Source organism: Centruroides sculpturatus, unplaced genomic scaffold, assembly GCF_000671375.1.
Source record: "Centruroides sculpturatus isolate CEXI.00-Female unplaced genomic scaffold, Cexi_2.0 scaffold747, whole genome shotgun sequence".
NCBI classification, from domain to species: domain Eukaryota; kingdom Metazoa; phylum Arthropoda; class Arachnida; order Scorpiones; family Buthidae; genus Centruroides; species Centruroides sculpturatus.
In genome coordinates this window covers 2240-18521 of record NW_019385048.1, presented here as the reverse complement: position 1 = coordinate 18521, position 16282 = coordinate 2240, and the positions used below count along the sequence as shown (strand labels likewise).

General features: G+C 29.7%; 1 protein-coding gene across 5 annotated transcripts; it reads left to right on the top strand.

Annotated features, from left to right (window-relative positions):
• The first annotated feature begins 443 nt into the window (after window positions 1-443).
• LOC111633898 (cytochrome c-type heme lyase-like) lies at window positions 444-11392 on the top strand. 5 transcript variants are annotated; one of them, XM_023378551.1, is made up of 6 exons: window positions 477-526; window positions 926-972; window positions 2554-2828; window positions 2955-3226; window positions 10620-10703; window positions 11016-11392. In XM_023378551.1, the coding sequence occupies exons 3-6, from the start codon at window positions 2562-2564 to the stop codon at window positions 11092-11094; spliced, it is 702 nt and encodes a 233-aa protein (XP_023234319.1). In that variant the 5' UTR covers window positions 477-526; window positions 926-972; window positions 2554-2561; the 3' UTR covers window positions 11095-11392. The 5 variants fall into 5 exon arrangements, with proteins under 5 accessions (XP_023234317.1, XP_023234318.1, XP_023234320.1 ...); XM_023378549.1 differs by lacking the exons at window positions 477-526; window positions 926-972 and adding an exon at window positions 444-454; XM_023378550.1 differs by lacking the exon at window positions 926-972 and having other exon boundaries at window positions 458-526.
• The last annotated feature ends 4890 nt before the right edge of the window (window positions 11393-16282 follow it).

Below are 16282 nucleotides of genomic sequence, written 5' to 3'. Positions count from 1 at the left end.
TGTTTTCCTCGATGTATTTAATCTACAAATACAGATGGAGATCGATGAATCCGGTTTCGAATCCCGATCACTAACGTGTACCTGAATATTTTATGCTCGAGAAACTATACGTATTAAATGACATAAATAATATTAAATTATTTTATTTTTCTTTATTTTTTTACATTTCGCTCGCGTTGTATGATAATTAACTTATCTTTACAGATTTAATTCGCTAGCTAGAGCGACATCTCGCGTTTATACGATAAACGAAAATCAACGAGTAGGTTGCCACTTTTACTGATTTTTTCCAAACTTTTATAAATTATATTAAATGAAAAAACTTAAATATTACAAATATTAAGTTTAATAAAATTTATAAATTCTTTGTGAATTTAATTACTTTTATTATAAAATAAAGTTTTGGCATTTTGGAAAAAATATATATATGTACAATGGTTGGCAACACTAATGGGTATGTAATGGTCGGTACATGTGGTTGTAGTGTTTACTATAGGTGAATTTTTTTGTTTTCAATAGTAATAAGGTAAATGTAATGTCTTTGGATTTAATATTCTTGTTTCATTTATATTATAAATAATAAAGTTTTCAATATACTCGATTATCAAAATTCAAATACTAAAAGTATTTTAGTTGTAATACTTTTTGGTGAGAATTCGCAAATTTTTCATAAATTTTGTTACATATTTTGTCATTTGTTAATATCCACTGACGTATAACATTTGCTGGTGCTAATCGGAACAAAATTGTTAAATATTTTTAAATGTTTATTTTTTTTAATCACATTGCCTAATTCTGAGCCAGATTCAACATTAAAATATGACAAACACCATACAAAGTTATAATTAATATATGCAATAAATATTCTGAATGAATTTCTGATAAAAAAAATTATTCTTATTTTCAAATTTATCTATTTTTTCAGAAGTAGAAGGTTATAATAAATACATTCGTTGGACAAGTTGCCACGTGGTAAGATATTGGGATGTTGTCTAAAAGCGTTTGGTTTTGACCTTCTTTATGCTTGAAATTTGTTGATTGGGCATTGTTTTTCATTTCTTTATCTGTGCCAATCGTATCTCTTGTGGATTATGTCCGTTAATTATGGGTTTGTCTGGCCTTGTGGCTTTACCGTGTTGATGTTTTGCATTAACTAATCGATAATCAATAAATGTATCGAAGATAAAATTACTCGAATTAAACGAGCTTTAGTCTACGACGGTGCTCCGCGGCCTTTTCTCGTGCCCGACGCGCTTATGCGCTTCTCGGTATTCCGTGGTGCGCTGCGAGTAAAAATATATTAAAAATATAGGAGTTACAAAGTATACCAAAGAAATGTTTATTTCCTATTATTTTACTCGTGATAATATAAGAATATTTGAAAGTAGTTTATAATCGATATTCTTATTTTTTGAAACGTGCACAGACACTTCTACGTGCTACTAGATAAATGTTAGATAAATGAAAGAAAAACAAACATTTTTGGCCACCTTAGTTTCAGGAACTTTTTTTGCACTTTTTATATGAGCTTGTTTGTTGGATAAAAAACTTTTTACAAAAATTCAGACAAACAAAAACATTCTGCACTTTGATGATGATATATAAATTAAAACTTTTAAAACATATTTTAAAATTTAAGACTGCAACATATTTTTTAAACAACAAAAATAAAATTCAATTCATGGCAAGCTATGCTTTAATATGTAGGGAGTTATCTTATTTATTATTTTGATTTTTTAGCAACCCAGAAATTACTCTGACAAAGTATCATGCAGTCCTAGAATAAGGGGTCTTGTGATCTTCGGTTACAGGACAGAGAATTGTTTACTTGTCACTTCACAAAAATCCAGATGACAATTGTGACATACAACTCATCAAATTTACATATGCACAGATTTTTGTAAAATATGATTCTTACTGTTTAAAGAAGAGTTTGTGAGTAAATGTTAATCTTTCTATTGTTGTTATTTTTTTCTGAAGACTTCTAGGGCTTCTGATATGTTATTTTGTTCATTTTCATTTTTAATTGTTCATTAGAATTACATAAATTTCAGGAACATCTTGGCTATATCTGTTAATTTTTTTTCTGAGCATTTGAAATATTGCATTAAATTTTCTCTAAATAGTTCACTGGATATTCTCCTTCTTAGCAACTTTGCTGGATTGTTTCTTTTTTCTTTTTATTTTTCTTCCTGTTTGTAACTTTTTTCTTAAATGTATAACTGTGTTAAAAGTTATTGTTTGGAATAATAAAGTCTGTTTAGTTCGAATTATTTGAATAAATAAAAAAAAGTTAAATTCTAAAAATTGCAAATATTAATAAACTTAATTAAATATTGTCAGTAATAAAAGATTTAATTTAGAGAAAATGATTTGTGTTATCTTCTCTGTCTATCTTTTATATAATGCTTTAAAATTATATTAGTATAAAAGAATGACTTGTAATGTTAATATATTGATTAATCATTTATAAAAAAAAAAAAACAAAGTTATAAGAACATTTTTGAGTTATTATAATTTATATTTTTGTTTTGTTTTATTTTTTTCTTATAGTTTTAATAATGGGAAATGTCAGTTCGAGTTCGGGAGTTGACGTGTCGGGTCCGCTTGGAAAAGCCACCGTCTATGAAATGCCTAGAAAAGATGCTGTTCCGTCAGAATGTCCAATGCACAATGCTCAAAAACAGAATGTAAACTTTGAAATGACAAGGAAGGATAAAAATGATAACATAATACCTAGTGAATGTCCCATGCATAAATCTAATCAAGAGAAAATTGCAAACGAATATTCTGTAAAAACAAATGAAGAAATTAATCCCGAAAATATGGTTAGTATTTTGTTTTTAATTTTTATATAAAATTGGAATATTGGAAAATTAAATAAATAAATATGTATAATGGAAAAGTTTTGAGAATAAAATAAAAAACTTTTATCTTTCTTTCATCTGTATCAGATGCCTCCACCTAACCAACAGCCGGCTGCCGACCAGCCTTTCGAACTGTCGACGGCTCGACAGCTTTCCACCATTCCCAAAGCCGGAACGGATAACGAAACGTGGGTCTATCCTTCACAGCAAATGTTTTGGAATGCCATGCTTAGGAAAGGTTGGAACTGGAAAGAAGCAAATCTTCAACAAGAAGACGTGGCACATATTATTCGTATTCATAATATTAACAACGAAGTAGCGTGGCAAGAAGTTTTAAAATGGGAAGCACTCCACGCAAAGTAAGTTTTCATTTCTCAATAATATGCAAGTCATTAAATTGTTTATTCAAGAATTTATATCAAACTCAACTGGTTACGATTATAAAATATTAAAATTCCTTAAATACCAGCAACTTTACTATTAAAATATTGACAAACATTTTTGGATGTTTTTGACATCTTTTGGGTCCTTTTTGAACAAATCCTGTGATATTTAAACACTAATGGGCTACTTATTCAAATCTATGAAATTTATAATTTTACATTCAATTGTTATAAAAGTTAAAACATCACTCCAAGTAGAACAGTTCAATGCATTCGTTCTAAAATTTAAACTTTTGAAATCCAACACATTCTGAAGAGTTTGCCACAATTTATGCTTCTTTCTTATTATGCTTTTTCATTTATGATTTTTATGCATTGGAAAGGTCCTCTGCATTTCTCTGATTAATTCATTCCCCCTTTTTGACTGATTTATAAATTTCTATTTTACTTATCATACAAAAGTTTACAATTTTCTATATGGGTTTTATCATTTTTTTTTCCTTCCAGTTCACTTACAAATGCTGCTAAGGCCATTGTAGACAAGCTTTCCTTCTTTGAATGTTCGTACATATGTGTTATTTAATTCTTTCTTTTAACACTTATGATGTTTCTCTAATGTATATTCTTACCTTTCCTGCCCTTTTGTCTTCCAGATGCACAGAATAAGTACCAAGGCCATTTGTGGGGTTCTTACTATCCTTATCATTCCTAATTAACAGGAAAATTATTGGGTCTTTTTACAATATTTTTTTTTTCCATAACTGCTTCTATCTCCTTGTGTATTTTTCCCAACCTGTTGTATTTAACCACTTTTGGGGTGTGATTGTATACATCAGTTCAAGATAGCTGGGGTTTTATTTAATTTTTTTCCAAATTTTATATTTTAAAATTCTACTACATACCTGAGTTTAGTCAACAATCGATAGGAAATTAATTATTCTTGTAGTAATCAGAGTGGGACAAACTATTTTATAAGGCTGGTTTGCTACTTCACCAATTTATTGTTTTTTCATTTTATTGTATTTAAATTTTTTCTTGAATAATTAAATTTAAATCAATTTTTGATAATTAACTAATAAAAGTTGAATTATTTTGGCTGTTAAGATGTAGAATGTTTCCTTTTGTACTTGAAAGATTTTCTGAGGTAAATTTGTTATATCCACATTTTTTATTCTCACTGTAAATTTCACTATAACTTTTCGTATAGAAATTTTAGGTGTAAATGTTTGGATAACTAGTTTAATAAAAGGAAGGAATCATTTGACACTGACTTTGACCTTTCATGTTGGAGATGTACATTTCAAATTTGGGTCAGATTCAGACTTCTTGTTTACCAACTCTGCATATACATATGTATGTGCTATTGGAAGATTGGAATCACATTACCTTCCAGAGTTCTTAACACTAATTCATACAATGTACCAGACAGAGGGCTTCTCGAGGGGCCTTCCCTTTCCTGTATAAATGTTTCACCCTTGTGTGCAGAAAAAGAGGAAGGGTAACATATGAAGTTCACAAGTTTTAAAATATCAATAGTATTCTTGATGTTAGCAAACAAAATTCATAACTTACAAAAGCAGGTCTGAATCTTAAGTGAAGTGTACAATGATACAAAATTCATTACAGTCATGTTCCTCATCTATCAAGCTAACATGTTTTTACATCTCTAAGAATGGCCTTGGCTGCATTTGCAAATTAACTGGAAGTAGATGTGCACTGGGAGGAAGAAAAATTATAAAACTTGTACAAGAAATTGTGAACTTACATAAGATATAAAAAATAGAAATTTATAAATTAAAATATAATGAAGAATACAAAATATTATCTTCACTAGCCATTGACAACCAAAAAACACACAAATCTTCACTTACAGAGGCATTGTCTCAAAGAAAAGGTTGTCTCTGTAAGTAAAAATTTGTGTTTTTTGGTTGTCAGTGGGGACTCAAACAGTGGATAGTGAAGATGATATTTTGTATTCTTCATTATATTTTAATATATAAATTACTGTTGGCCATTTTAAATGAGAAATTTATAAATCAGCCAAAAGGGGGAATGCATCAGCCACAGATATACAGAGGACATTTCCAATGCATCAGAGTTCTACTACAAAGTAACATTCTAAGTAGGAAACATAAATTATGATATAAACTCTTTGGAAAGTGTGAAATTCGAAAGTTTGAATTTTAGAAGAGAGACTAGATTTTCTCACACAGAGTGGTGATTGAACTTTTGTAAAAATTCAATGGTGAATTGTAAAAGGTCAGCAGTGCCCCCTCGGGTCAGATCTGATACCACTGTGACTTCTGGCTCACAGGAACCTTCTGAAACTTTCCATAAACACACAAACAGTCACATATGATGGTAAGAGATGGAGGAAAAAGTCAATAGACAAAGAACTCTGAAGTAATGCACTATACAATGCCATTAACAATAAATCAACAACAACTGCTGTATTACAATCAAACTGGTCTATAAATAACGGCTATAATAATTATGAATTACTAATAAATTTGACCTAAGGATGGTATTAGGCACCATCTTGTAATAAATTTAATAATTTTAATTTAATTAAATAATTTTAAATTAAACTGGAAGAAAATAATCTGCCTGGAGCAGGACTGAAACCCACAACCAGTGCTTGTCGTGTGGATGCGTTGTCAATTATGCTACCCAGACCTCTTGTTTGATCTCCTCTTTCAGTGTATTTAATATTATGATATAACCATTGTCTGTTATTACAGTGCTGACTGGGGGCACATTCAGTGCTGTCATTCTGTAAACTTCCAAATAAGGCACTCAGCTGGCAAGGCATACTTACGTGGGATTTTACAGGATGAGGGTGCTGAATGAATTCCCATTTGGCACTATAATAACTGATGATGGTATTATTGTAATATTAAATATACTGGAAGAGAAGATTGGGCTGGGGGTCTGGGTAGCATAATTGGCAGCGCATCTGCATGGCAAGTGCTGATTGCGGGTTTGAGTCCCGCTTCGGGTTGATTATTTTCTTTCAGTTTAATCTAAAACTATTTAATTAAATTATAATTATTAAATTTATTACGAGATGACACCTAACATGTCCCTCTTGGGTCAAATTTATTAGTAATTCATAATTATTATAGCCATTATTTAGCCATTGTAATATGGCAGTTGTTGTTGATTTATTGTAATGTATTGAGTTTAGTATGGATGTTTATATTTCCATTGACAAGAAAAATGGAAATAGAGGGAGGGTCTGAACCTCTACATGCTCCTATCAGAGAGAGTGTGTTTACAGTTTTGTGCATGACAATAAATACCTTTGAAGTCCAGTGATTGCTGATTGGCTTGGGTTTCTAAGAGAGAGAAGAGTCTGTCAATTCTATGAAGAGTCATGAGTCCAGATAGTAATATCCAGAATTGATCACAAATATTCCAAGTCAACAGTTCTTTAACATGGAGTGGTAAGGTCCAGTAAAACAATGGGAACCTAAGATTGGTAGTGGCAGAGTACCACAGTGGATGGTCACACCATAAAGGGAAGTAGACAAACTCTCCTGACTCTCTCTCTGCTGTGTCCTTCTCTCATCTTTCCTTTTATTTGAAGACTTGCTCTCTCCATTTCAATGCCCAAATTTCATAAACTTGTGCAGGGAGCTGGCTGCTAGTCCAATCTCCAACTTTTGGTAAAACATCCTTTGATGAGTGGATTTTTCTAGAAGATGCATCACTCACAAAGGAAATGTTATCAAAGAGAAAATATTATGAACTTCTCCGTTATATTTGCCATCTCAACTTAAATGATTTTTTACTCTTTGAACAAATATTAAATAATTAAATTGCCTAAAATACAAAAATACTACCTCAAGTTCTCACAGAATTATAAATTTCAAAGATTTGAACATCTAGTCAGTCAGTGTTCAATATCACAGGATTTGTTCAAAAAGAACCCAAAGACATCAGAAAATGTTCATTGATATTTTCATAGTAAAATTGCTAGTATTTAATATCTGTGAATATATTTAAGAATTTCTATACTTATTTAACATTTTAAATATGTAGTTGCATTCAGTTAATGGCTTCTAATATTTTAAACATTCTTAATGATTATAAAAATCTTCAAAGAAATGAATTGACAATATGTAAAGCAGAGCTGTGGAGTCGGAGTTGGGAAAAATGTGTCGACTCTGACTCCAGCATTTTTTTGTTTTCCACAGAAAAATTAAAACGTAAAAATAGCTGCGAAAAATTTCACCCAATGCAATTTTATAGTAAATTGTTAGAGATGTTTTGTTTGTCATTTTATTGCATTAAAAACAAGCTGTAACGAGACACTGGGGTCTCCAGAGTTTACAACTATTTGAAAGAGTTATACCTAATTTTATAAACTTAAATATTGTTAGATACCTAATTACCCTTTCACAGTTTCACAATGGAAAAGAAAGTGTTTTCAAATTCAGTCTGCAGTTTTTGAATATTATACTCTTACTGATGGAAAATATTATCAGTGTAAGTGCATTGTAGAAAATGATGATGGTAAACATAAAGTTACAAGCTGAAGATTTGACACATGGAAATTTTTTTTACACTGGAAAACTTTGATGCATCAGCTTGACAAAACTGCAGGAATTGTTGCTAATGTGATTTTATCTTCAATGAGAAAAAGAGAGATTCAGTTGTTAGACAATAAAATCTTGTTAGCCACTATTTACATTGTTCCAATGAATCAAATTGCCTCAGGGAAAGAAAACATTTCTGAAATAGCTATTTGCTTGAAAAGGTTGCAGTTACCTTACATTTATGAATCAAAATATGAAAATAAAAATAATGAATGTAATGACAACTCAGAATCATCGTCTCTGAAAAAGAGCTTGATTTCGAAGCATATTTGGATAGTTTAGAACGTCTCGAAGTGAAGATGTTTAACAAATCAAAAAACTAAACCAGCAGAAATTGAAAAAATAAAATTTGAACATTTTTTAAATGGGCTAATTGAAATAGAAAAGTATGACCATTTGTCAAAATTGAAAGTGGAAGAAGCTATTTCAATTTATCCAGAAATTATTTGTGATGCCACTAGATCTGTCACAGCAATGCCCCCAACAGAAGTCAGTGTGGAAAGATTATTTTCAGCTTTGAAAATAAAGCTGATTTAAGAGCATCTATGAAGGAGGATTTAATTGAAGCTATTTTGTTTCTTAGAACCATTTTATAAAATTCAAAATTAAAAATGTAATTTAGTTTTTTTTATTTAAATGNTGCCTGGGCTCCGTTCAGAGTAGGGTATCCTCCTATGAGCACCTCTGACCCCATAAAATGACTTGGTATTTAATTTTGCCGGAGTCGGGAATTGGAGTCGACCTACTAAAATTATCCAGAATTGGAGTCTAGTGTTTTTTTTTTTACCGACTCTGCAGCCCTGTTGTAAAGTTACTCATTCAGTTTTAATGGATTAGATAGAGAAATGAGTTGTTGTTAATTATTCTTGGTATTAAATTGTTTGAAATGTAACACAAGCTCATGTATACATTTTAAAAACAGTTTTTATAAGAATAAATAGATTTCTGTCAGACAATTTATAAGCTAGAAATTATTAGAGTTTAGTTAAAAGTAGATGGATTCCAGTGGTGTGCAGTAACATTTGATGATAGGGAAGCTGTGCTGGCCCTGAATAGAATCATTGGAAGCGTTACACACTATTTCGGTGTGTAGCATCCACGAGCTAAATTGTGAGGTTGGTGCTCTGTAAAGCACATGCGCAAATGCCTGTAATCTGGCTGCTTTACAAGATTCAAATATTTTCATCGTGGAAGCTGTACTGTATTGGACGATATAACACTTTCATTGGGAACATGCATATATGAATTTATATTCAAATATACAATAGCAATCTTATCATTTTTTTCATGTGTAGTATAGAAATTTGTAATAAGATACATAATGTGGTTATAATAAAATATTAATTTTAATTAACTTAAAGTACATTAAAATATGAAAATAATCGTGCAATATGTATTTATATTTTAAAAAATGCAAGGGAAGCGGCACTTCCACAGCTTCCATGGACGGCACGCCACTGATGGATTTTTATCTTTTGATAACTTTAATAATTAGAATTAATTTTAATGGCAGTTATATGAGTCTACTGTAGAATTTCATGATCTTTGTCACTAGATATACATGTAATTTGGAATTATCTAACTATCATGTAATGTTTAAGTAAACTTTAAATGACCAAGAAGAAATCTAGAAGTATTTAGTAACTTGATTTTCTTTTAATAATGATGTTACATTTAAAGAACTATATTAGTATTTTATTTACATTTAAATGATTATAGTTAAATTCATTGTAATTGTTTTAATATTTACAAGATGACAACTTGCCTATCTGTGATTCAGATTGTATAATACTTTAATTGATTAATTAAAATGTGTCCAGAAATTTTTAGTTTTTAAAATACAAATATATTTTTCCTAAACATTATTAATAGAGATGGTCCTAAATTTTGAACAATTAATTGAGTAAATTTGTTTTAATCTATTGTCTAATACAGATTTCTTTTGGGAAAAAATTCTTATCTTACATAACTGGCATCCATTACTACTATCCAAAGCTTTCTAAGTAATTTGATTGTGAATAATTTATCAGTAGAGGTATAAATATTTCAAATGCCTTAGGTAAGCCATTCCGTATCTGATTTTAATAATTAATTCCAAAATTTTCAGGTTACGCAATATATTTTACCAATTAATAAAGATAAGATATTTTAATGAGCAATAACTTTTATACTGTAGATAAGTTTATTTTGGATTATTAACAAATAAAATAGTTTTTATGATAATTGCTAATTAATAATTATTCCTTTTAATATGTATATTTTCCACTATGTTATAAACTTTATTATGGAGTTAAAACTCAATTTATATAATTCAGTAGTGATGATAAATTACATAGTTAACAAATGATGGTAGTTTTAATATAACCCAAATTACATGTTTTGTAATATTGAATACAGATGACATCAATAAACAAAATTTAATTTTTGAATGCTAATATTGTTAAGTCTTACATTTGCGATCTAAAGTGACATTTAGACATTGCCACAAATAGACCCCATTGTACTCTTGTTTTGGATTTTTGAGATCATTTTTCGTAAATGTCAAACACGCAATGCATTTTTGACCTTCAAAATATAAAATAAATGGCAAATATATTTAAAATAATGATTTTCAAATCATTTTTAATTTTGCTATTTTTATTAATTCTACACGTATAAAAAGATGTATTATAATTAAAACATAAGATTCTAAAAATAAATGACTAAATTTTCTGATTTAAATTATTTTGTTTTTATGTTTGGATTAAATGTTAATTTTTTTACAACAGAGAATGTTGTAATCCGAAATTGAAAAGGTTTGGCGGGAAGGCTCAAGAATATTCTCCCAGAGCTCGCATAAGGAGTTTCCTCGGGTTTGTAAAAATCTAAATACTTTTACTTACTTTTATTCTTACCAGAATGATTTGGATCAAATTACGATCAATTACTATAACTAAAGTTAAACAAAGTAGGAAACTATTTGTATATTTTTTTAATAGAACTTATTGTTTTATAATGAAAAGTGAATTATAAAAATGTAGGTTTTTTTCAAATATTAAACAGCCAGTTCCTTTTATGGCTGGATATAGGTAAAATGCAATTTGGCAGTAGACTGGCCTCTATGTCACCATTTCTTGTTAAATATAAGAATTATAAATAAATTAATTTGATTTAATTAACTTTAGAATTTTTTGGAAGAGAAAATTGGCACAGAGTGAACCCACAACTCCTAACCATGCAGGTATGTTGCCAGTTATGCTATAAAGACATCTGTACAATCTTCACCTTTAGACTAGATAAATGATCAGCTAGTTTAGGTATCAAAACACTACAGAAGCTGGAATCATAAATAATAATTTCCTTATGCTTCAAATTCTACTTCCAGCATATAGCTTTTTCATCAAACAAACATTTTCTGCCCCTTAAGTGGCCCTCTTCGGGTATAAGAACAAAATAGTAATAGCTCGATTGAATTCGAGAGATTGAATAAATTTTGACCAGTAAGAGATTGTTGTAGATGGTTGAACTTCTACACAGTGAAAAAACTTTTAAAAAAATCCAATGACCATTTGATTTAGAATCAAAATATTCCAAAATTTGATTTAGATTCAAAACATGTGAAAACATTTTAAATAATAAAAGTTTAAGGTTAAAATTAGATTGCATCAAAAAAGGCTGTGCACCACTAAAATATTTCTTTGCAGCTGGTCCTCATCTCTTACATAGCATATGTTCTGAATAAAGCCTGTCAAGCATTAGAAAGGCTTAACTTGTCCTTAGCATTAATTTACCCTCCATTTTGCTTGTTTGCAAATTTCCAAGACTTAATAAGTTTTAAGTTTTGATCTATCAAAGATTACTCTTAAGATCCTAGTTTAATCCCAGCCAGGTGACATACCAGCAGGGCCGGATGCAATAGGTGCGAGGCCCGATTGAATTTTTTTGCGGGGCCCCTCAAACTTTACATAACAAAATTAATTAACAGTTAATTTACATATTGAAATATAGATTTTAAATATTTATTTAAAACAAAATCCAAAATCTAATTATAAAAATCAAAAGTCATGAACCATAAGATAGACAAATTTCTACATTAAAAAACCTGTACCAAATATCAATATAAATACAACTACATTTTATTGAATATAAACATACATAGATATGTTTTAGTATTTCTATACTGTATTTTTAAATGAATATAACTACATAAATTTTTGCCATGAAAAATCTTCTAATGTGTTGATGAATGAATATAACTGAATTTTATTGAATATAAACCTATAAAGAGATGTTTTATATGTTCCGAATTTCTGTTCTGTAAAATCTTCTAAAATAGTATCAAAATCCAACTGGCCTGCTTCTTGACTCTCAATCAACTTGATCACTAAACTGTTTAATCTATTCTGTAATTTGAAACTATTTTTTAAATATATAAATTTTGATGTCCTGCCAATCAGCCCTTCAAGCACGAGGCCCGATTGGCGGAAATCGCGCCAATCGCCTCAAATCCGGCCCTGCATACCAGATTCACTGGAAAATTGGGTCAAACCAGTTGTGTAGTTTATCTCAGTGTTGTAAGAATGTTCTTTCATTCTAGATGTTAGTTATCTTCAAATAGATCCAATATAGGCCAGTTGGGCATTAAATCTGGTATCCATTGAACAAACTTTGTATATCCCAGGAGCTCTCTATTTGCTAATTATGTCCTTATGAATGGTAAGAAAACATCAAAAAGTCCATATTTACATAGTTTTTAATTGTTATTCTGTGTATTTAAATATAATAAAGGAAGATTAACTTGGCTATTATTAGCTAAGTTAATTTTCTAAACAAAATTAAAATAACTCTCATTACAATAAAATAGGAGCCAGATCGAGCAGTCACTTATCATTTTAAGAATTGATATCTCTTCTGTTAGCCTAGTAGTTTATTAATAAATTCTACAGAGCAATGTCTTTTTATGAATACTTGACTGTTATAAGAATATAAATCTGACTTTATGTAAAATTTTATTATGTTTTTAAATAATACTTAATACTTAAATATTCTTAATACTGTAATTAAAGCCTGCAAATGACACTTCTGTAGTACGAGATCAAGTGATCATTAAGACATATTTTATTTTGTTCATTAATTATTTCACAAACATCAGTTGACATTGACTTTTTTATGTATGTTTTGTTCATAATTCTTTGTTTACTGCAGAATTCAATTTAATGACAATATTTTTTTTTCATTTGGAAATTTTCCTTGTTATTATTAACACTACCTATACAAGAAATATTAAAATTTGGTTCAGTATAGAGAAAAATTTTGTGAGCAATAAATTTCTCAAAGTCCAATAAATTTCTGTAATGTTAATCGTATTTTCTTGTTTTAACGAGTTTCTTTCTGTCTGTAAATTTTTGAGGCAGAGTGTTAGTGAAGTCTCTTCTATGTGGCTTATAGAATTGAGTTTGTCCTCAAAATTTGATGGACCAAATTTGATAAAACTATGCTATTTTCTGATAACTGTGATGAGGAGTCCAAAGATGTAATAAAAACTAGGGATCTGTGATTTTGTTTTTGAAATGAAGAACAGCACTGTGTATGCCTGATGGAAAATGGTTTCCAAGAACAAAACAATTGACAGCATCTAAATATAAGAATTGCCTTCTGTGCCCAGTAGATGAAAGGATTGCCTCTCCATGGTCAACAAGTATTAATGTAAGGATTATCTTCTGGTGTGGCAATCAACTGTTTTCTTTCAATCACATGCTCAGATCCACACACATCCCTTACATATATATTCAAATACATGTCAGTGCTCAGGTTACAGGGCAAAAGATAATTTATATATACTAATACTAACTTAATAATTCCTAATTTTAAAAATGCAATGCTCTATCTCAATTCTGTTGTGCAGTTTCCCTAGTACATTTTATATAATTTTTAAATTTCTCTGTTTGCATTATTAGTTTTAGATGGCTCTTTTCTTATTATTTTCAATGATTTGAGTTCAAATTTAATAATTTCTTAATAATTAGTAGCCCGGGATGCCCCCTAGTTGGCATTTTAGTAGCAGTGGTGTTATTCCATGGTATAAATAATAAAATTTATATAAATAATAAATTCCTATTACAAATAAAAATAATAATATACTGAATTATATTATACAAATGCGACTATAGACTTCGGACCACCGGTCTATAGTCTATAGGTCACCGGTCTATAGGGTGGTCCGAAGTCTATAGTCGCATTTGTATAATGTAGCTTTAAATACACAGGAAGCTAGTACATCTCTATCACTATTTCTCCCAATGCTTGTGTGGTATGGTTGCATCTAGCTTTATATATATACTGAATTATACTGTTATAAATAAGTTATGCTATTAATTTAAATAATAGCTGAAAATCATCACTAGGGACGCCCCTAGTGGGCATTCTAGGCATTTCATGACAGATTACAGATATATAAACAGTGGGATCAATGGCTTATATAAGTAGATTTCCATATTGAAAAGGTACCGATTGGAACAGGTATCAATTGATTTATGTCATTAGTGATAATTGGCATAGCAGCTCTATTACACCTCTTGTTTTATTCTCAGATAAAACATCTGATGAAACAGACAAGTTACTTCAATTATTATGATTATTTTGACCTCTCTGAAATGCATTCATCTTTTATGTTGCAAACATTTTAACACTTCATCCACTACTTTATAAGGACACAAAGTGCAAGAAAATTCACTCTGTGAGATGCCATTGAACAGGCAAATCATCATAAAGCAAAGAGTTTTAGTACAAATAGGTGTTTTTAATTAGTGATTATGTTTTAGATCCAAAAGGAATTTAAATGGAAATAGCCATTGCATGATTTCCTTGTAGAAGTATCCTCCAACTAGAGATATTTTAAAATACATCTTTTTTCATCTCTTGTACTGTACATACAAATTTCTTTACTGTAGTCAAGTTTATTATTAATTAAATCCCTTATTGCCCACGCTCGAGTTTTTCTCATGCAGGTTACATAAAAAACAGTTTTTTGGACCTTCCAAAAAAATATACATTTTTTTTTTTTTTGATTTTTAATAATTATCTACTATACAAAGTTGCTTTACTTTTTGAATAGCAAATATATTGCTTGCATCACTTACAAGTGAACTGATTGGATGCTTTAGATCAGTGTTTCTCAACGGGGGCGATATCTCCCTCACGTGGGCATTTTTCCATATTGGGGGCAATTATTAACAATTTATATTTTGGAGGCAAAAAACAATTTTCTGGGTGATATAGTAAAACATTAAGAATAATTAAGAACATTAAGAATAATTAGCTATTTTATTCATTATATCATATAATAATTAAACAAATAACATTATACTAGTGACTAGTCTATTCAATGCAATACAAATTTGGCATAAGTCTCGGCCCTTGGCATTGGAATTTTGAAGTTTGCATCAGGATTCTCAGTGAATAATGTTTAATTTTAATTTTGTTAATTATATCAAAATTTAATACGTATTCTGAGTAAATAAATGTTTATTTGATAATTATATACTTCATAAAAAATAAACTAATAAACCCAACAAAATTGTTTTCAAAGTGAAGGGAGTGATACCACGTAACAGTTTTATTGACGGGATGATGATTTGTTAGAGGTTGACTAACATTGCTTTAGACACAACTGCTAGAAATTAGAGAATGAAGTTTGCCCTTTTTGTTACAAAATAACAGTAATTGTGTCAGTCTTGATACATTATTATTATATTCAATCAATATCATAAACAACTAGTTCAATTCTATAACAATAATGACAAGTAATATTATTGGGCTGCAAATTGTGACCTATTAATTCCCACTGTCATCAATCTGCCTGCCTGCCCTTCCTTAATCTTGAGAATGGTGTTAGACAAAAGTCAAGACCAGATATGAAAAGCTTAGGTGCATGAGGCCTCAATTGACTATATACAAACTTCTGGTCTAGACTGGAAGTCACATGAATTCAATTCAAAAATTTTCCCTGGATGGAGTTACATAGATGAATGGCATGACTCTGTCATTATCAGCAAAAGTATGATGTACAGTACAGGGGTAAAACACTACATATTTGAGATGGAGAACATATATTTTAAATTGAATAAATTAAGAATCAACACTATAACTGGAACCTGTTACCAGTGTTCCTCGTGAAAAAACACAGTCTATCACAAACATTTTCGAACTTTTGAATAGTTCTACCTCAGGTAAAATCTGATGGAATGCTTCAAAATATAATGTAAATATTTGAAAAATTAAATTGAATGTCCGTATCTATATATATAACCCATTCAACGTGTCCGTCTGTCCCGTAACTGTTTGATAACGGACACTAGAGGCGCCCCTATCGTGTGTCGTATTTCAAACATTCAAATTAACAATTTTAATTATTATTTAAATTAACAATATAAATTATTATTATTATTCATTT